The 22,636-nt window shown below is 40.8% G+C and overlaps 1 protein-coding gene across 4 annotated transcripts in view; it reads left to right on the forward strand.

Moving 5' to 3' along the window:
- The window catches only part of LOC129028678 (golgin subfamily A member 6-like protein 1), a 112,251-nt gene that overhangs the window by 83,543 nt on the left and 6,072 nt on the right, over window positions 1-22,636 (forward strand). For 2 of the 4 annotated variants that reach the window (XM_054474310.2, XM_054474308.2), the window contains exons 1-2: window positions 19,997-20,465; window positions 22,092-22,220. In XM_054474310.2, the coding sequence (XP_054330285.1) occupies window positions 20,130-20,465; window positions 22,092-22,220 (465 nt within the window). In that variant the 5' untranslated portion in view covers window positions 19,997-20,129. Of the gene's footprint in view, window positions 20,466-22,091; window positions 22,221-22,636 lie in introns of those variants that run through there. The other 2 variants (XM_054474307.2, XM_054474309.2) reach the window with 1 other exon arrangement.

Below are 22,636 nucleotides of genomic sequence, written 5' to 3' on the forward strand. Positions count from 1 at the left end.
TTCTTTCAAAAGAAAATATAGCACAAGTTCTAAATTGCAAACATTCAAATTCAAATTTGAAAACATTCATTTGTAAAGTTGAGTTTCTTATATAGTTTAAATTGTGTTCTGTTTAATGAGAACGAGAATTTTGATAAAATCTGATTATTATTTGTCTGAATTCCTGTATACAGTGAAATACTAAATAAGGAGACCTTACCTGTCCTTTATTTGGAGAGTTTTTCTTAATGGAATTATTGTAGAAATGAAACACTCATATTAGAACAAGGTGGAGACAATGAAATTCTGGTACATAATTTTTTAAAATCTATTTTTGTTTGTTAATGTCATATAAATTTAAATTTACCCCGAGTTACAGAGTGGGACAGATAATCTTCATTTAGTCAAATTAACCAAGTGCTTTAGTTTTTTCTTTTGTTTTCTGAATAAAATAATATCACATAAAACCACAAGTGTTTCTCACAGACACTCCTACCAGGCATTAATAGTAGTTACGTAATATAAGAGACATTTTAAGAGATCAGAATTGAGTAAGAGGTCTTATTCAAAGCTGTTAACCCACTACAAGTAAGTAAAATCATGATTCTGGATCCACTTATTCTTTGGTACAATGTGTGTTGTTGCTTACGTAATGTCTGTGGATGGCTCTGTTTCTAATATTCTGCCATTCTAGGATTCCAGATAATGTTGTTTAAATCAATTATGATAAAGTTCAGGTGGAACACTAATGTAGACAAATCTTCAGTTTGGAAGCCAACAGAACATGTGATTCTCTCAAGACAAAAGGAGAAACCAGCAGCCTTTACACAATGAATATTGACGAATTTAATAAGCAACAAGAGGGGGGCTGGAGGCAACGTCGGAGGATCGGCAACATCTGTTGGTGGCACACCTCCAGTTTTCCAGTTCTCTCTCATCAGCTCCAGTCATCTTGGCCCATAGAATCTTTCCAGCTCCAGGATTAATCATGCTTATGTATCTGAGTATATTTTGACTGTGGGAAATCATAATTACATCCAAGAAACTGTCTCGTGACTTTGTATCTTGCCCGGACCCCAAATCTATGTTATCCAATGTGGATTTCTGGTTTCCAACATTGTTCCTTTATTGCCATAAACCAAGGAGTGATAACCATAAACCAAGAGCCTCCAATTTCGTTCCTGTAACACTGAAGTTATTCCTTTCAAGTCTTCCCTATCATTTCTCAGAGTGTATGTTTTCCCTATTTTTCTTCCTCTTATTTTTCCCCGGCACAAGCAAATAAGTAGCTTTCTATTCTCTATTGAAAATATTGAGTATCTAAAACATGACATATATTTTAATATTCATTTTTATATAATATCTTATTTAACCGTCGCAACTCTACTGTGATATATACAGTTTGTTCTCCTTAAACAGTTGAGAAATATCCTCAGTGAAATGAAGTAAATAATCCAAGAACATACTACTATATAATGTTAGAACTTGGACATATAGATCTTCAAACTTGAATATAGGTAGATAGATAGATACCTCTATAGACACATATCTCCACTATATGTATATGTATGTGTGTGTTTGTGTGTGTGTATATATATATATATAAAATATATATATATTAACTGATTCTATATAACTGATTCCAAAACTTTGCTCTTGAAATATACAGTTATGAGGCAATTACCTAATCTTATTTTTCTCCCCAATTTAGACAAATTGCTTTAATTTTGATTGAGATCTCTATGCTTTTGGATGTATGTGGCCTAACACATCTCAGGTAGGCAGCCTCCATAGCTCATCTATTTCCTCAGTAACTATGCTGCCGAAATCTTGAACTTCCAGACTTCTCCATCACAACCCAGAGCACACATACACACACAAAATGTATGCTTAGTCTCAGTCTATGTCCTATTCATGGAACAGCCTTTGATCCATTGTTGCTACCTAGAGCCTTCTGACATATTTGGGTCTTGAACTTTGTCAGCTGGTTGACATACCACACCTCACTTCCCATGTCATTTAACACCTTCCCTTCCCAGGTAGCAAACTCCCTCTTGCTACTTCTTGCTCCTCTTATTATTAAAGAAATATATTGAATTATTTTATAGGATTTATAGTGAAATATTTGTATTTCCTATAATATAAATACTGTGTACACTTTCCTTTCCATTTTTTAAAAATGCTAATATTGACAGTGGGTTCAAGTGTTAGCCTAATCTTCTGCAGCATTTCTCGTAATTTTGGGCAGCCATTGATAATAATTTTTTGTGTCTACAATTTCATTCGTGGTGCAATATGTTGATACTACAATTCTATTAATCTTTTTTTCTTTATCAGCTGGAATTCTTAATTTAAAAAATATTTCATCAATTATTTAGTTGCAGTTGTATAAGAATATTAGGATGAATGCTAGAGTTCTTCCCTTTCTTTCTCAGTTTACAGAATGCATTGGTTACCTAGTATTCACCAAATGTGATTAAGGAATTTTTATTAAGTAAAAAAATTATCACTTTTTATCACTAATTAAGGTCAATCAATTTTTCAGTAACTTCCACTTGTTTTGCTACTAAAATTGCCTCATCCTAACAATAGAATCCTCTTCCAATTGTACCATGAGAGTTTTTGATATGAAGTTTTTGAAATCTTCCTTACATTTTTAGGATAATAAGTTGCTTCAGACCAATTCTGTACATTTTTTGCACCGTATCCAGATTTAATCATTTATTTGGGGTCCCTGATTTGTTTTAATGTAAAATGCTACATAAGAGGCTACAGTCTGCTTGCCAAGGTCATCAGTGTTACTGGGCTTGTCATTGTTTTTAGGCTTTTTAGAATATGAGGCTTGGAAACATATGAATATAAAAGATAAAATATTTTATGTGTATAATATTTTTTATTGCCAAAGCCAAACTAACAAAATATTACCACCAATAAATGTACTATGGATATTGAAATAGTGATATTTAGTGGTGAGATTTTTTTTTCCTTTTGAACCAAGCACTTTTTTACCCACTCCTCCAAAGTCAATCTTTAAACCATTCATTTCCAACACAGGAAAAATTATATTTCTTTTTATTTATATGACAGTGTTATGATGACACATTTATAAAAATGTGAAAATGTTTTAAAAATTAAAATGTTGCAGTCAGCTTTTAATTATCAGAAAGCAGCTTCTTCTTTGGTATATCCTACCTTTGAGAATTATTGAGGAAACTTCTAAATGATTTATTTTATTGGCAAAACTTTCTGAAAATGACACAGACACAAAAATAAACAATCTTTAAACAGAGTTAGCAACCAAGGAGTGTGCATGACAACAAAAGTCAGCACAATCCCTGCTGACATGTCCTTTGTCCAAACATGAAGGGAATAATTAAGGTGCATATTGATTTCATTGCAAAAAGCAGAATACTATTTTGTGCATCAGACTGCAGCATAAGACTCAGGACCTGTAAAGACCATGCAGAACAACGGGGCCATCTGTAGATGAATGTTTGATGACATTTTTGAAGCACCTGTGATGACATGGGTCATTCACCCAGACTCCAACTATCTCACACCCTCACTGGGGTTCAGCTGAGTAACTTTGAAGCAACCCAATGAAGAGCTACTATTGACATTTTCTAAAAATAAGACATGAGAAAGGAAAGTTTCAACAAACGTCTTCCATTCATTTCAACTCAATAAACATTTTTGAAGGCTCACTAATGTGCACTGTCTTTGCTGCTCTATGCATCTCTCTCATCTATTAAATATTCATCCTGCTTCAGATCCCTGTCAGAACTATCCTTCATGCTGCTGATACAAGAATGTTTTTCAGACATACTCCTGGTAGGGTCACTTCTCCACCTAAAATCCCCAGGATAAAATTCAATAACTTTAGCAAGATATAAAATGTCATTAATGATTTGTTCCCTCCATCTCCTCTCATCATATCTCCTACTTATCCCCATGCCCCTGACATGCAAAGCTATTTATATGTCTTCTGGTGTTATTCTCACCTGAGTCATTTGTGCAATGCTTACACTATAGCCTCTTCCTGAAATGGCCATTCTGTCTTAAATGGATTATATGCTAATTGGCTTTTTGATAACTCACACATTGCCTTCTACACAGAGTCTTCCATGATTTTTCAAGCATGCTTAAATATCTGTGGGTTCTTTCTATTAGAATGTGAGTGATTAAAAGGCAGGAGGCCGGCTCGTAAGTCTCTTTGTATAACCACCCCCTACTTCTGCAACAGTACTAGGTAAAATAAAATGTAAAAAAAAAAATTAATGTTTTATTTAATTACTCAACCAACCCTACAATATATCGAACAGCTGCCATTCCATTAGAGTCCTGGGTATCTCAAAGACTTACTCAACATCTCCACTTCAAGGGGATGTGAAAGAGAACATTTCTTAGTAGAAAGCTTTGTAACTATTTGAAAAGCAAACAAAGAAAATGAAGCACAAAATGGATTACATGGAGTAGTTTTATACTTGTCAGAAAGAAGATTGATTTCTGAATCTTCAGAGTGGCAGTTCATTATTTTATTGATTTCTAGTATAAGTGAGATATCCAAATATAAAAGCAAATAACAAAGGGATTCCATAAACAGATAAATATTATATTTGCATTGACAGTCTTCATTGTCTCATTGCTTTTGAGGGTGCCAAGACATAATCCAGGCTGTCTTCCTACTCAAGCCACTGGAAAAGCACTAGACCTGGAGATGTAGGTGACTCCCAAAGTGAAATAGCTGAATAATAGCAGAAACTGAAAACATCCCTTGGTTTCTGAACTATTAATCCACTGTGCATTTTACTAGAGTAAGGGCTATCAAATTATAAATAATATATATCACAGTAAAACACCTTCATTAAATATTTTGTTTCACAATAAAAAAATCATTATTGACCAGCATTTAATTTTAGATTCAAAATTCATAAAAATATTAGGTTACACTTTTCTTTTTTGGATAGATATTTAATACCTATTTTTAATTTTTTTCAAATTGAATTATGTTTTAGACCTTGTATGAACAGCTTTATAGTTATTTACAAGAGGTAGCCTATTTGATGGTCCAGTTAAGAAAGCTGCGTTTATCTTACAGCACTGAGTAAGGTTAGTATGTTACAAACAAAATTAAAGAGGGGAGAATGGAGCAACCAACTTTTTATATAAGAAAATAGGATTATTTGAAGAGAAGTAAAAAATCAAATACAAATGATCAAAAATGTCACAATAAAGAAGATTTGAGACAGAAGAAAATGGAAATGAGAGACATTGTGATGTTCAATACTGCTTATAAATATTAAATAGAGAAGATACAAAAAATGATATTGATATATATACTATGGCCTGAATGTTTGTGCTCCCTCAAATTTCATATTAAGTGTAAATTAGGTACTAAAACTCATATAGATATGGTATTAGGAGGTGAGGTCTTTGGGAGGTGAAAGAACCTCTTACGTAATTAGTGCACTTATAAAACAGGCCCAGGAAAGCTCCTTTGTTCCTTCCACCTCATGAGGACACAGGGAGAAGGCATTATCTGTGAGAAAATGGGCCCTCACCAGATGCTGCACATGCCTGCGCCTTGATTTTGGATTTCCCAGCTCCCAGGACTGTGAGAAATACATTTCTGTCGTTTATAAGCCACCCAGTCACCCAGCTGATGTATTTTGTTACAGCAGCTTGACTAGGCTGCAACAATCTGGTAAAAACATAAGAAATTATTTTTATCTCTGAAGGAATTTTTTTTTTTTTTTTGAGACGGAGTCTCACTCTTTCACCCAGGCTGGAGTGCAGTGGCGAGATCTCGGCTCTCTGCAAGCTCCGCCCGCTGGGTTCACGCCATTCTCCTGCCTCAGCCTCCCGAGTAGCTGGGAATACAGGTGCCCGCCACTACCCCTGGCTAATTTTCTGAAGGGACAGACTTCCACAAGAGGCTCTCCCCTGATGATGCAGATTTTGTGGATGTCCCCCACACCTACATGCATTCCTTCAGCTTGAGCACTGGTATTTACATGCCCAGGGGCCACATTGACGTCTATTCCAATGGGGGTGACTTCCAGCCAGGCTGTAGACTCAATGATGTCCTGAGATCAATTGCATATGGAAGGGAGTTCCCTCTTTTCTGCTTTGTGTTTGACTCAGTTTATCCCATTTCCTTCTAAATCAGCCAGAGCCTTTAGTGCCGCAGGCACTATTTGTTCATTATTCTCACGTCTCACCACAGTGGCCCTCCAACACTGTGTTTAATGTATATCGTTGTCCTCCAAGACTAAATGACCTAGTCGTTCCTGCCCTGGTTTCTCATGCTTTAAGGTTGCAGTTGTTATTAGTTGTTTTCTTTCTTTCTTTCCTTTTTTTTTTTTTTTTTTTTGAGAGAGAGAGTTTTGCTCTTTTTGCCCAGGCTGGAGTGCAATGGTACAATCCCGGCTCACTGCAACCTCCACCTCCCTGGTTCAAATGATTCTCTTGCCTCAGCCTCCCGAGTAGCTGGGACTACAGGCACGTGCCACCATGCCCAGCTAATTTTGTATTTTTAGTAGAGATGGGGTTTCACCATGTTGGCCAGGCGGGTTTCAAACTCCTGAGCTCAGGTGATCTTCCCACCTCGGCCTCCCAAAGTGCTGAGTTGACAGGCATGAGCCACTGTGCCTGGCCGATTAATTTCTTTTTATGACAAAAGGAATGCACACATTTGTTGAAAGAGAAATCAAGCATTATAGACTTGCATAACGCAAAAGTGCACTCCCGCTCCCACCTCTACTTCCTCTCTTCAGATGTAGCCAGTAAGAATGCTTTTGCGTGTATCCTTCTAGTCTTCTTTCTTTGCAAATTTATTTGCATTTGCATGCAAATTTTCCCCCAAATCACATTGTTCTGCAACTTTCTTTATTTTTATTTTTTTCAGCTTCATTTTTTTTCTGTAATAATATATTATGGATACTCTTTTCCTTTTCTTTTCTTTTTTTAAAACACACAATCTTTTTTTGTTGCTGTTGTCATTGTTGTTTTGTTTTTGTTTTTGTTTTGTTTTGAGATAGAGTTTCACTCGTTGCCCAGGCTGGAGTGCAATGGCACGATCTCGGCTAACTGCAACCTTTGCCTCCCAGGTTCAAGCAATTCTCTTGCCTCAGCCTCCCGAGTAGCTGGGATTACAGGCACCCACCACCACATCTGGCTAATCCCAAAGTGCTGGGATTACAGGCGTGAGTCACCGTGCCCGGCCACATCCTCTTTCTTTCTTGTGACAGGGTCTTGCTCTGTCACCCAAGCTGGAGAACAGTGGCACAATCATAGCTCACTGCAGCCTCGACCTCATGGACCCAAATGATCCTCCCACCTCAGCCTCCCAAGTAGCAGAGACCATAGCTGTGCACCATCATGTCTGGCTACATTTTTTATTTTTGTAGAGATGTGATCTCACTATGTTGCCCAGGCTGGTCTCAAACTCCTGAGCTTAAGCCATCTTCTCACCCGGGCCTCCCAAAGTGCTGGGATTACAGGTGTGAGCCACCATGCCTGGCCTTGGTATTCTTAATAATATGTCTTGGAGATTGTTTCATATCATTATATTTAGAGCTACCTCAGTCTTTCAACAACTGCATATAATTTCATTGCATGAATGCATCATAATTTATCTGGCCCTTATAAGTGGACATTTAGGGTTTTAAAAAATCTTTTTCAGTTATGAACAGTGCTACAATGAATGCCTTGTCATATTTTTAAGATGAGTTTTAGAGCCAACGTACTAGAAGATGGAAGGAAGCATGTTTCTCACCCATTCCATTTCAGACTGCATTTTTAGGGGAAATTGTGCTATTTGGAGAACCACATTTGGCTTAGAGGTTCAGGAGTACTTGGATCCTACCCTGGTGTAACTCTTCCCTCCCCTACGTCTGGGCCAATGAGAGATGGAGAAAAAAAGCAAGAACCCTCATTCTTAGAAGGGCTGAAAGCCTAAAGCTGTGCTCTCGGGAGGACACCCCTTCCCCTAAGCCAGGGCTTCTCTTTGATGTTTTGGACTAGATAGACCTTTGTTCTGAGGGCTGTCCCATGCACTGGAGCATGTTTAGTAGCATCTCTGGTCTCGACCCACTAGATACCAGCAGCACCTTCTCCCTAGTTGTGACAGTGTCTCCTGGCTGAGATCTACTGCTCTAACCCAACGTGGACCTCAGAATCGTACCACCCACAGGCCGGCAGAGGGCAGGAGCCTGAGGCACCAGAAGTGCTTGGCCCAGAATAGAAGTGGAAGTGAGATGACCAGGCTTAGCACAGCAGGATCAGCCTGTCCTGCCAAAGCAGGCTCATGGAGACAGGGGTACCCCTGAGGGCCCCAAGTGCAGAGCCTTTTCATGGTAGTGCCCCCCCACCCCACCCATTGGCAAACGTGGCCCCACGACACCCTGGAATCTATCCAAACATATAGTGACCTCTGCAGGAAGGATGGGTGGGAAGCCTGGGAAGATCTTGAGGCTATATTCATGCATGCGCAGAGTGAACCAATGCACCCGCCGACCACAGGTGGCCTCCATCAGAATGGAGACAGTAGATGTGAACTTTGCTTCCACCTCAGGGTCTAAGGACAAAGCTGCTGGAGCTGGCATTTTTTCCCCCGCACTTCTGGATCAGGCTGTATTTGAGTCCATGATCAGCCTGCATTTCTTTAATTAACTTGAACCAGGGGTGATAGATAATCTATACCCTTTTTCCTTGGATGGTTGGCCTTCACTTTTCCCCTGGTTGGCTCCTAGGAATTATGTAATTTTTGGTATTCATCTGATTTGTTGCTGCGGGACACCAAAAGGGAGGAACTTGGCACTCAGACATCAAGGTGAATGTCACAAACAGAGGCCAGTGGAGGGTGGAGGCTCCCAGGGGAGGCACGGGGTACAGATCACAATGTCAGGCTTAGGCTTTCTAATAAAGCTCCCGGTTGTCTTGTGATGGGGGAGGGGAGAGCTGAAATCAGGATTGTGAGCTGTGACTGAAATATCTGCAGCAGCTCCAGGTAAGAGAGGCCCAAGACCTAGGATGGCAACAAAATCTCCCAAGATCTAGCCAGCCAAGCAAGCCTCTATTTTCTTCATGTTCTTCCCAACCCATAAAGATCACAGCTATTGCCAGCCATAATCCCCGCCTATAATCGCAGCACTTTGGGAGGCCAAGGCAGGAGGATTGCTTGAGCCCGGGAGTTTGAGACCAACCTGGATAACATGCGAGACCCCATCTCTACAATAAAAAATACAAAAATTAGCTGGGTGTGGTGGCATGCGCGTATAGTCCCAGCCACTCAGGAGGCTGAGGTGGGAAGATTGCTTGAGCCCAGGAGGCAGAGGTTGCGGTGAGCTAGATCAGACAACTGCACTCCAGCCTGGGTGGCAGAGTGAGACCCTGCCATAAACAAAAACAAAAATAAAAACAAAGAAAAAAAAACCCACAGCACACAGCTTTTAAAGAGATGGAGTGACAAAGATCACAGAACAAAGAGTTAACAAAAGAACTGGGTTGTAGGGCTGGGCAGCAATTGAAGCTGTTTTTCCTCCCAGATGATTGGACGCCTCACCTTTTAGGGATGAGGGGTCCTCAGGGGCAGGGCCTGGGTATGAGTAGGAGAGAAGCCTCCTTCAAAACCAACTTTCAGAGAGTTGGATGCTTTTTCTTTTTGAGATGGAGTTTTGCTCTGTTGCCCAGGCTGCAGTGCAATGGTGCGATCTAGGCTCACTGCAACCTCTGCCTGCTGGGTTCAAGTGATTCTCCTTCCTCAGCCTCCTGAGTAGCTGGGATTACAGACACACCACCACGCCTGGCTAATTTTTTATTTTTAGTAGAGATGGGGTTTCACCATGTTGGTCAGGCTGGTCTCGAACTCCTTACCTCAGATGATCTGCCCGCCTCGGCCTTCCAAAGTACTGGGATTACAGGCATGAGCCACAACGCCCGGCCAGAGTTGGATGCTTTTTGGAGAGGAATGAATTTGGATTAGGCATTCACATTTATTTATGCCCTTACATGTTAAAGAAGGTGACACTGAGGCCAGGTGCAGTGGCTCACACCTGTAATCCCAGCACTTTGGGAGGCTGAGTCGGGTGGATCATGAGGTCAGGAGATCGAGACCATCCTGGCTAACATGGTGAAACCCCATCTTTACTAAAAATACAAAAAAAAATTTAGCCTGGCGTGGTGGTGGGCACCTGTAGTCGCAGCTAATTGGGAGGCTGAGACAGGAGAATGGCGTGAACCCAGGAGGCAGAGCTTACAGTGAGCCGAGATCACGCCACTGCACTCCAGCCTGAGTGACAGAGCAAGACTCTGTCTCGAAAAAACCAAACAAAACAAAAAACTCAAGCAAATTCGATCTGAGGAAAAGCCCAGTTCTCAGTGATGAGGATTCTGATCTTGACTTTGATATCAACAAATTGGAACAGCAGAGCAAGGTGCAAAGCAAAGGACATGGAAAACCAAGAGAAAAGTCCATAGTAGATGAGAAATTCTTCCAACTCTCTGAAATGGAGGCCTGTTTAGAAAACAGAGAAAAAGAAGAGGAACGAAAAGATGATGGTGAGGTGGCAGATACTGATTTTTCTGAAGATACTGATTCTGATGAAGATGAAGGGGGACTGTTTGGAAGTAAAAAACTTCAGGTAAAGTTTTGAGAGAGGAGAGAGCACTTTCCTCCTCCTCAAATTAGCTTTTGTTCTGTTTTTCTAGGAGAGATGTAATTGTGGTTAGAAGATTTGAAGCTAAGAAATGTTGTGCTCTATCTTATCAGTTATAAATGAATCTGTACTTCCATTCAGTTTGTGTTCCAGTTGTTCTTATAACAGTTTTATGGTAATGTTTTTAGTTGCCAATTTCACCTAATAACTATTTTTGGTTTGTAGTGTTATTAAGTTAGAAAGTAATGTAGACATACAGTATACACACACAAATATATGTGCATGTGTTAATGATGTATTTTTCTATTCCTAGTTAATAGTTTTAAAAACTTTTTATTTTTGTCAGATAAAAGTTCCAGAAATATGAAGTACAAAGATTTTTTTGATCCAGTTGAAAGTGATGAAGATATAGCAAGTGATCACGATGATGATCTGGTTCAAACAAGATGATGAAATTGCTGAAGAAGCAGCAGAAGAACTAAGCATTTCTGAAATGTATTTTGAACCATCCTTTACATTGTGAGCTGGAATTGCCCAATCATGTATTGGTACTTGTGGTTTTCACATATGTTTGTTTTAAGAAGTTAGATTCTCTCCTATCAGATATTCTCAAGATAGCCAGAGGAAAGTCTGGATTTAAAGGGACATTAGAGATCATTTAATGAAGAAAAATATTACTGGCAGTAGCAATCAAACCTTTCTTACCAGGAACTTTGATTTGGTTTTGTGCCCAAAATATCCTGTTATTTTTGTGAGATAGAAGGTTTGTATTATAGATTGATGAATAATTTATTTTCTATATATTGGACACTTTTTGTTCTGTTTCTTACATAGCATGTCACTTAAATGATACCTTCTCTTCCTCCATACCTGAATGATTTTGGAAGTTCTGAGCATTTGGTGGCATTAGGCATATAAAAGAAGAACTTTATTAAGGGAAAATATGTTTCCTTTTGTTTTTCTAATGGAAAGCAGTATATTTCTTTTTGTAAGAGTTTTGGTAGTGCAGGGATGGAGACGATGACCTGGAAGAAAGTGAAGACAGTAAACAAGGTAAAGAAAGCTTGAAAAGAGTGACCTTTGCTTCACCGGATGATGAGGCAACTGAAGATGCAGGTGTTTTAAATGTAAAGAAAAATTCTGATGAAGATAAATCCTCTTTTCAAAAAAGACAGGAAAAGGTAGTTAGGAATTTGAGGAATTTTTAATATGCTTGACATGATTGTGGAACTCACAGACTACTAACAAATCTTCTCTATTTTTCTTTTTTTTTTTTTTTTTTTTGAGATGGAGTCTTGCTCTATCACCCAGGCTGGAGTGCAATGGCACGATCTTTGCTCACTGCAGCCTCCGCCTCCTGATTTCAAGTGATTCTCCTTCAGCCTCTTGAGTAGCTGAGATTAGAGGTGCATGCCACCATGCCTGGCTAATTTTTGTATTTTTAGAAGACAAGGGGTTTCACCGTGTTGGCCAGGCTGGTCTCGAACTCCTGACCTCAGGTGATCCTCCTGCCTTGGCCTCCCAAAGTGCTGAGGATACAGGTGTGAGCCACTGTGCCCCAGCCTTCCCTATTTTTCTTGTGGTAACTAGTAACCATCCTTTGAAAACAAATATGTTGGCCAGGTGTGGTGGCTTACACCTTGTAATCCTAGCATTTTGGTAGTCTGAAGCAGGAGGATCGCTTGAGCTCAGGAGTTCAAGACCAGCCTGGGCAACATAGTGAGACCTTGTCTCTACAAAAAATACAAAAATTAGTGGGACACGGTGGTGTATGCCTGTAGTCCAGCTACTCAGGTAGCTGAGGCAGGAGGATCACTTCAGCCCAGGAGTTCAGTGCTGCAGTGAGCTATGATCACATCACTCTCTCCAGCCTGGGTGGTGGAGCAAGATCCTGTCTTCAAACAAACAAACAAACAGAAAACTGAAAATCTTGCTGCTACTCTCTAATGCAAAAGCACAGTATATAGAGTTGCCATATGGAAAGCATGTGATCTGCAAAAATCAGTGCCCGCATTACCCAGCCTATAGCTTTCAACTTGGGGCCTGTGTGTAAAATGATTGTTTCTTTTCTGTCTCCCTTATGTCTTTATATGCATAGCATATCTCTCCTGACAAAGCTGTCCTGAGAACCTCTTCTTGTAACTGTTTTGACTGCTCTGGAGGATGCCGCCTACGTCTTTAAGGTGCTCCACAGATTTTGATGAGTTCCAAATAGTCATAATTTTAATTAATACCATGAAAAAGATATCTTCCAAAGTATGTCATGATTTCAGACAAGTGAAATTTCATTTAATTTTAGTAGATGTAGTCCGGCTCCAATAATTGGGCTATATTATTTATCCAATCTTAAAATTTTATTATAATAAAAATGAGAATCATGCCAGGCACAGTAGCTCACACTTGTAATTCCAGCACTTTGGGAGGCTGAGGAGGGAGGATTGCTTGAGCCCAGGAGTTCGAGACCAGCCTGGACAACATGGTGAAACCCCATCTCCACTAAAAATGTAAAAAATTAGCTGGGTGTGGTAGCGTGAGCCTATAGTCTCTGCCACTCGAGAGGCTGATAGGGGATGATCACTTGAGTCCAGGAGTTCAAGGCTGCACTGAGCTATGACTGGACTATGGCACTCCAGCCTGGGCAACAGAGCTGGAGAATAAGCAAATAAACAATACCAAGAATATCAAAAGAATTATTTTTAAAATCTGTGAATCTAAGTTAAATTCATCATTGTCAGATTGTCCCTGGAAGATAAATTCTAAAGGAGAAAAAGAAACATAAAGTATCAATGAGGTAGTGTCCTCCCATCCTTCTCCTCCCACCCTCCCACACAAAAAAGAAAGAAAGGTTTGGTTTCGCTATGAAATTATATCAGAGCTTCAAGTGAAGTTTTCAGTAAATCACAAGTAATTTATTGCAATTTCCACATATAAATAATAAAGTAGAACTTTCAAACTTTTTTCTTTTGAAACTGTTAGAGCATGAAAACCCAAACCTGACAAAGGTACCTGACAAACAGAGCATTAAAACACACACACTCTCTCATTCATGACTAGTGATGCAAACGTAGCACAGTGGGAAAATTATGCCACACAACCACATGATCCTTATTCTCTTGAATCACTATTAGAAGATCTGGTATGATTCCTGCTGGCAAGATGTTAAGGAGAGAATACACGGTTCCATCCATATGTGTTAGAAAGACCTTTGATAAAATTCAATATTTATTTCTAATTTTTTTTTTTACTCCTAGTGGATTATAAATACATCTATCCAAAAGCTGCCATCATGCATGATGGGTGAAATTCTAAAAACATCCCTTTAAGATCAGGAATAAGACAAAATGTCCAGTATTACTGTTACCGCTGTTAATTAACATTAACAGTTAATAACCAAATAAGCCAGTGCAGCTACAAAAGATAAAGATAAGAGATTAGGAAAACTGCTGGGAGCAGTGGTTCTCACCTGCAATCACAGCACTTTGGGAGTTCAGGAGCTCCCAGCACTTGAGCTCAGGAGTTTGAGACCAGCCTGGGCAACATAGTGAGACCTCATCTCTGTAAAAAAAATACAAAATTATCTGGGTGTGTTACATGTGCCTGTGGTCCCAGCTACTTGGGAGTCTGAGGTGAGAGACTGCTTGAGCCTGGGAGGCAGATGTTGCAATGAGCTGAGATTGTGCAGCTGTACTCCAACCTGGGCAACAGAGTGAGACTCTGTCTCAAAAAAAAAAAAAAAAATGATTAAGGATACTAAAATGAAAACATTAGTGTTTGGAGAGAAAACTGAATGGATAAACTGAATTGACATTAGGAAAATAAGAGCATTCTGTCGGATAGCTGAAAAAGCTGATATTTATACACTGAAGTCATAATTGTTGTCTTTTAGAAGTTAGAGATAATAAGAATTTGAGTTTAGAGTCAAAAGGGTCAACCTCCATCAAATACTAATATTCTAATCAAAGAATTACTTAGGCGGACGTGATGGCTCATGCCTGTAATCCCAGCCCTTTGGGAGGCTGAGGCAGGCAGATCACAAGGTCAGGAGATCGAGACCATCCTGGCTAACACGGTGAAACCCCATCTCTACTAAAAATACAAAAAATTAGCCAGGCGTGGTAGCGGGTGCCTGTAGTCCCAGCTACTCAGGAGGCTGAGGCAGGAGAATGGCATGAACCCAGGAGATGGAGCTTGCAGTGAGCAGAGATCACACCACTGCACTCCAGCCTGGGCGACAGAGTGAGAGACTGTACCTCAAAAACTAAAACAAAAACAACAATTACTTAACTTTAGGATGCTCTAATAATCAGAATTGATAGTGGTTTGTGAACAGATAAATCACTTGAATAGAAGAGAACCCAGAAATAAACCCAAATGCTTCTGGGGGAGTGTAGTATATTATAAACATGACATTTTAAACCAATGAGGAAAAGAAATCATTTGCAGCTCACCCCACCATAGGCAGCAGGAATAGGAAGTCATTGGAAGAATAAAAAGACGGTAAGAACAGAACAGAATTGTAGAACAGTACGTTTCTTGCTTCCCCATTTTTCAAAGTATTTTTTGCTTTTTCACAAATGTAAGTGTAATTTTGTTTTCTAAATGAATACTAATTCTTTTTTCTCTTTCTTAGATGAATGATAAAAATTACATCTTTAGAAAAAGAGTTGTTAGAAAAAAGCCTTGGCTGCGTGTGGGGGAAGTGACAACACAGAAGAGACCAGAGAAGAGCCTCCTGGAGGAGAGCTGCGCTTTGACCATGCTGTCCGGATGGGTGTGGTGCACTCTTCTGCAGAGTGTTCACTTCTCTGCTTTTTCTATGGTCCCATTTCATAGAAAGATTTGGGGTGATGTTTCTTTCCCTCAACTTTTTTATTTTAAAAACTTGCAAACACAGAAAAGTTGATAAAATCATGCAGTGAACATATGTATGCTATTCAACTGGATTCACTAGTTAACGTTTTGTCATATTTGTTTTCTCTCTTCCACGTATGGAAGATTGTATATGTGCCCTTCTTCCCCCTGAATGATTTCAAAGTAAGTTGGCAGTATCAGAGCATTTCACTGTTAAGTACTTTTGCAGATATCGTCTAAGAACCAGGACATTCTCCTATATAATCACAATGCCATTAATCCACCCAAAAATTTTAACTTCAATACACTAATGATATCTAATGTATGGATTATAATCAGCTTTCTGGCAGTAATCTGTTTAGAAGGCTTGCATCCTGTCACTGTCCACCGATTAAATTTTGAACTCTAACTTGAAACCCTGGTCATCTCATTGCCTTCTTTCTTATACCCATTAAATCCAAAGGAGCTCTCATTTTATTTCTACAGAAAAGAGAATGGAAAAGAGGGGAAGAGTCCCTAGTACCTTGGATAAAGTATGAGCACTTACTACCATATGTATTCTAGTTCTGTAGTTTTCAAACTTCAGGGAGCATCTCAAGGCTTATTAAAGCACAGATAGCTGTCCTTCCCCACTTTCTGATTCAGGAGGTGTGGGGCTGGCCCAGGAATTTGCATGTCTAACAAGTTCCCACATGTTGCTGATGCTGAGGGTCTAAGGAATACAATGCGTGAACCCGTGGTTTAGTGGATATCCACCTAATGAATACATGTTGTATTTCCTTTTGCACCTGTGATTACAGAGGAAAAACCTTTCAACTGGAAGATATCATTAAACAGAGGATAAGAGATCAGGTCAGTAAGAATTAAATTTAACTTAATTGAAATGTCACTCAAAAGTTTAGAAATAATATGACAGGCCAGACACAGTGGCTCATGCCTGTAATCCCAGCACTTTGAGATGCCAAGGCAGATGGATCACTTGAGGTCAGGAGTTCAAGACCAGCCTGTCCAAGATGGTAAAACTCCCTCTCTACTAAAAATACAAAAATTAGCTGGGCATGGTGGTGCATGCCTATAGTCCCAGGTACTCGGGAGGCTGAGGCAGGGGAATCGCTTGAACTTGGGATATGGAGGTTGCAGTGAGCTGAGATGCGCCACTGCACTCCAACCTGGGCAACAGAGTGAGACTCCATCTCAAAATAAATAAATAAGATAAAAATAAAAATAAAGGGAAGATGGGGCAGCTTTGTGTACTGCATGTCCCGAAAATGGGCTGATTTCTCTCAAGAGGCAGGGATTTAAGCTCTGTAGCCTACATGGGATACATACAGGAGAAAAAAGAAGAAAAAGAAAAGAAATGTAAATATAAATAAATGAAAATAACACTTCTCCATGATTATAAAGGAAATCACATTGTTTTTGTAATAATTTGGATGACAAAATATAAAGAAAAATCTTTAATTTTGCCACTCAAAACATTCCGATTTGTTGCTTTTCACAATTTTTATGCTATAAACATTTTAAAAAGTAGAATAATAGTACATGGTCTTTTGTCACTTACTATATTTTAAGCACGTTTCTATGGGAGAAATATATCCTGGCATCATCACTTTTAATCGCTGGGTGTAAGGTAAGTGAATTATCGCCACCCCAGAGGTGAATTTCCTGGTATATATATTTTAATGGACTCAAGTGAGGATTTTTACACTGAATTCATAGAAGTAGAATTTCTAGAGGAAAATAGTATAAAACAGTTTTAGGATTTTTAAAAGAAATGTTGAAATCATCCTATAGGAAAATTGGTTGGGTTTAGACTCCCACCAGCAGGGACAGAGCTCCAGGTTCCCCCTTCCATTTGTCATCTTCACTGGTCTTTAAGCAGAAAATCTCATTGTTTTCATTACCTTTCTTTGATTTCTAGCGCTTTGGAATCTTTTTCATTTGCTTACTGGCCATCTTTATTCTTGTGGGAGGTGCCGGTTTCTCCATTGTCCATTTTCTGCTGGAAATCATTCATTTTTTTTTCTGAGTAATTTTAAAGATTTCTTTATAGGCTAAGGATACAAACCTTTAATCTGTCATTGAGGTTACAAAGACCTTCTCCCAGTAAGTAATTTGTCATTTCACTTTATTTATTTATTTTTTGCTAGCAAAGCACCAAAGTCAAATTTCACTTAATTTTTATCCTGCTGGATGAACACATTTTAACTTAGTGATTTTAGTGGAAACAGGAGCAGGACAGAATGTAATAACTAGATCTTGCTCTGTCACCCTAACTGGAGTGCAGTAGCATGATCATAGCTACTGCAGCCTCAAACTTCTGGGCTCAAGTGATTTTCCCACCTCAGCCGCCCAAGTAGCTCTAGGACTACAGGTGTGTGCCACCAAGCCCAGCTAATTTTTAAATTTCCTTTGTAGAGATATGAATTCACTATGCTGCCCAGGCTGGTCTTGAACTCCTGACTTACCCCACCTTGGCTTGCCAATATGCTGGGAGTAGAGGCGTGAACTACTGCTCCCGGCCAAGAGCTTACTTGTGTTTGCTAGTGAGATTCTTGGTATCTTTTTATATTTGAGGCTTTCGTGCTAGTGCTGAAGTATTACACTCACCATCTGAGGTTTACAGGACTTTTGTTTTAATGTTGAATAGAGGGAACTGTTTAGTTTTGCACCTTTGCAAGTATACAAAATGTGCCTACCAGGACTTTGCTTTATATCCATTGAAAAGCAAGAAGTAACACAGTAAAGGTATGCCTGGCTACAGGCTGTGGAAGAATGGAGTATTCTGGTTTAATTCTATTAACTTGGAAGGATGAAGGTGAAAAAAATTCAAAACTTTAATTTCCTGTTGAATGCAATTTGAAAATATAGCCAGTGACTCCACTTTTCTTCTCTAGTAAGTTTGGACATTCAGATCTACGTTGTCTTTTATCATAGAATTCCCAGTGCGCCAGAGTCTTATATTGTGAAGATCCTTTTCTAAAACTTTAGATGTAAGAGGATAGAAATGATATTGGATGAGATCAGGCTGGATGAGAACTGATACCTGTAAATATATTTTTTAGATGAAATCTCTGATTGCCACACGTTTTCTTATTGAACTCATAAAAATAAAACACACTGGCTGGAGGGTGGAAATAGGAAGGAGATATATGTCTTTTAATTGCATGTCATTGTTTCATATCGAGACAGAACATATAGTATCCCTGGCTTTGGACCTATAGAAGGAAACACATTTTTCTACCTGCTGTATGGCAGAGGTTCCTGAACACCTGGACAGCTTATTGCAGCACGGATTGCTGGGCCCTACTCCAGAGTTTCTGATTCATCAGGTCTAGGGTGGGGCCTGAGAATTTACATTTATAAGAAGTTCCCAGGTGCTCCTGGTCCAGAGACTATATGTTTGAGAGCCACTCTTACATACTAACTGTAAATTGTAGAACTCTATAAAAAAGCTTAGTTTGGTCTGAGATAAGAAGCACACAGGTAATGGAGCAAATCATGAAAAAGTCAACCCTTGATCCCAGGTAACAAGTAATACACAGTGACATAACACAATTCTTGGTTTTCATGATTGCAAGCCATAGCCAAGTATCTAGTGAGAAATTCAGTTTCATTTTCAGGGCTTAGAGGCCAGGTGATTCTAGAAAAATAGGATTTAGTGATTAACCTCATGAGAGTGGGAGTTATTTATGTCCTTTTTCTCTGCCCCATCACTTACCATTTAGCCTTACATTAGAAGGGTCCTGTATTTGCTTTAACCCTGTAAAGAACTTTGAGTGCTTATTAAACAGAAAGCTGTGTGTGTGTGTGTGTGTGTGTGTGTGTATGTATATATTTAGAGACAGAGTCTCATTCTGTAACCCAGGCTGAAGTGCAGTGGCATGATTTTGGCTCACTGCAACCTCTGCCTCACAGGTTCAAGGGATTCTCCTGCCTCAGCCTCCCAAGTAGCTGGCATTACAGGCACCTGCCACCATGCCCAGCTACTTTTGTATTTTTAGTAGAGACAGGGTTTCATCATGTTGGCAAGTCTGGTCTTGAACTCCTGAATTCGGGTGATCCACCCACCCCAGCCTCCCAAAGTGCTGGGATTACAGGCATGAGCCATCACGCCTGGCTCAAAAGCTTTGTGTTTTTAAAGATATTAGACATGTTTCTTGTTTTTTTTTTTTTTAAAACTTAACACTAATGTAGGAGAATAAGAGAAAGTTTTTCTGAAAAAGAGAAAACATTGTGATTACTTTATCTTATTGGAATGTTGGATACTAAAGTCTGCTTTATCAATCATCAAGCACACTATAAAATTTCCATTTTAATAGGATTTGTACCTCAATTGAGGTAATAAAGTTTTAAAGTTTTTCAAGTGAAAGCCAGCCCCGCCCCTCTCCTGGAGTGGGCGGGGACAGCAGTTGCAAGGGCAGCTTTCCTTGTGACAACACAGGTCCTTCATGACACGCTGCTGTCTGGCCACACCTCTTTTTCCTTTCATCTTTCTCATTGGCCAATGGGCTTCAAGCATTGAGGCCACGCCCCTATTCTGCATTCTAGTGCAGCCCTGGTTACGCCTCCTCTGGCTCAGTCACACAGCGACGTAGAGGTGACTGGAGGTGTATAGTTGTCCTCACCTGGATCGTGCTGATGTGGCCCCAACCCCACATCCCTGACAATCCCCACCTCCCTACCCATCCCCACCTCCCTACCCACCCCCACCTCCCTACCCATCCCCACCTCCCTACACACCCCCACCTCACTACACACCCCCACCTCCCTACACACCCCCACCTCCCTACCCACCCCCACCTCCCTTCGCACCCCCACCTCCCTACACACCCCCACCTAACTACCCACCCCCACCTCCCTACCCATCCCCGCCCCCCTACCCAACCCCACCTCCCTACCCAACCCCACCTCCCTACCCAACCCACGATGTACAAAGAAACCCGACAGAACAAATTGGCCGAGGCCAAGGAAAAGGTAAACGCACCAGCACCCCAACCCAAGTTGAGGCCCCCTCTGACAGCTGAACTGCTGCCAGTCTGTGCCACTCCTGAGGCACACCGGGCTGGGCCCCCCCAGTACCTCTGGGATCCCCACACCAAAATCTTGTCAGTCAGCCCAACCCCCACATGAGTCCTGCCCCTGCCCTGCCCGGCACCCCAGGGTGACTTTGAGCAGGTGACTCCCGGGGCTTCCAACTCCATACTCTGCCCTTACCTCCTGCTACCCCAAACCCGACCTCCCTGGGCTCTTTGGGCTCACATCTCCAAGGACCTGGGTGCCCCAGAACCTGCCCTCACCAGTTGCCACAGGGTGACTTTGGGGATGTGACTCCTGGGGCTCCTTGCTCCTTACTTGGCCCTCACCTCCTGCCGCCCCAAGCCTGACCTCCCAGGGCTCTTTGGGGTCACGTCTCCAAGGACATGGGTCCCAATTTTGTGACCCCCCTCCCCAGTCTCAAAGCGGCAACTTGGGCATTGCACTCATGTGTCCCCCCCACCCCCGCCACTCCACCGAGGAGTGGAATGTAGTGATGTCACAGTCCCTCTACAAACTGTCATTACTACCACAAGACCGGCCTTTGCTCTTAGTACCCAGTCCCCTAAGTGTTCTTGCCCACTTCTGTTTCCTCTGGTTGCAGCACAGGTTTCCAGCTGGAAGGGGAATGGGGACTGTGGGACCTAGAAGAGAGAGGTTTCAGGCTGCCTGACTTCCTTACCACAGACGTTGACAGTGTGAAAAGCCTACACCTCCCCCATGAGCTCCACATGTTGACAGTGTCTCTGGGTGGCAATGGGAGAACGGGTTGGGTTGGGTTTTCTCCCAGGCTTCTACTCTCCAGAGAGACTAACATTTTTTCTGAGTTCTGCACCTCAGATTTGAATTCTCCATCGTTCTGGGACCAGAGTGCCCCTCAGTCACTGGTTTCTGGAGTGAGATCTGCTTATCTTCTGTGGAACAGATCTTGGGAAACTGGACTTGACAGCTTGAGTCTTCCTCATCTCATCTCAACCTGGGGTACTTTGAGTGCCACAGGATAAATATGGGGCATCTTTCTGAAGCATCAGTTTCCCTTGATTCTATTGAGAGATGAAACATTAATGTACTTAGGGATGAAAGTCACATAGATTTATAAGAGTATACAAGACTTCTCTCTGAAATGAGGCTTGGGTTGTCCTCTTTCTGCTAAATTCCTGGATTTAACAGAAAGGCTGCCTTCTGCCATGAGGATACATTGATGTAAAGGTTTGAGAGGTACTGGTGTACTTCTTAACACTAAAAGACGTGTGAGGGTGTACAGTTCCTGCCTACTTAATATTTGCTTTTCTACCTCTGTCTCTGGTTTTGGTCCCTGGCAGCTGCTGATTTGTGGCAAAATCCCAGAGCTCAGAGTCAGAAAACTGAGTTTAAGTTCCATTACTGCCTTTTTTTTCAGCCATGGTATCAATCTCTCTCAGTCACTAAGTGATTGTGACAACATTTCCTACAGTTGGTGGCATTAAATCAGATGGTCTATAAGAGTATTTAATATAAACTGTAAAGCAGGATGTGACTGTAGGAGCTTGTAGTTCTCATGAGTATCACTGCTCTTCCTTTCCACAGTTGAGAGACCATCATGCCCAGACCAACCCTAGTGTTGGTGCAGGAGCAAGCGACGCCAAAAAGAAGAAAATAAATAATGGCACTAACCCTGAGTCAACCACTTCTGATGGTTGCCACTCACCTGAGGATGTGAGTTTTGGCTGGCCAGGCTCCTGGGGACAGAGGGCCCAAGGGGTGGTAGAGGGTAATTGTTAAGATTGTGGAAGAACTGCCAGGTACTGGTTAAGAGTTCTGGGTTTGAATCCTACCTCTCCATCTCCTAGGGATATGATTTAGGGCAAATAGCTTGAGCTCTTTGGCCCTCTCTTTTCACATCTGTAAAACAGGAGTGGTATTGTTTTACTTGTATTTGTGAAGTTTAAATGAGATTTGTCATTGTGTTTTTATGTTAATCCCTAGTCCAGGGCCTGCTGTAAACTCTCCTTCTTGGGCATGCATTTCCTGAGGTAGAGTTAGAGAGTATCAGAGGTTTCTGTTAGCTCTGAGAGCCTGACAGTTAAAGGCCCACTAGAATGGAAACCTCAGGGCCAAGGACTCCTGTCTGC

Source organism: Pongo pygmaeus, chromosome 16 (assembly GCF_028885625.2).
Source record: "Pongo pygmaeus isolate AG05252 chromosome 16, NHGRI_mPonPyg2-v2.0_pri, whole genome shotgun sequence".
NCBI classification, from domain to species: Eukaryota; Metazoa; Chordata; class Mammalia; order Primates; family Hominidae; genus Pongo; species Pongo pygmaeus.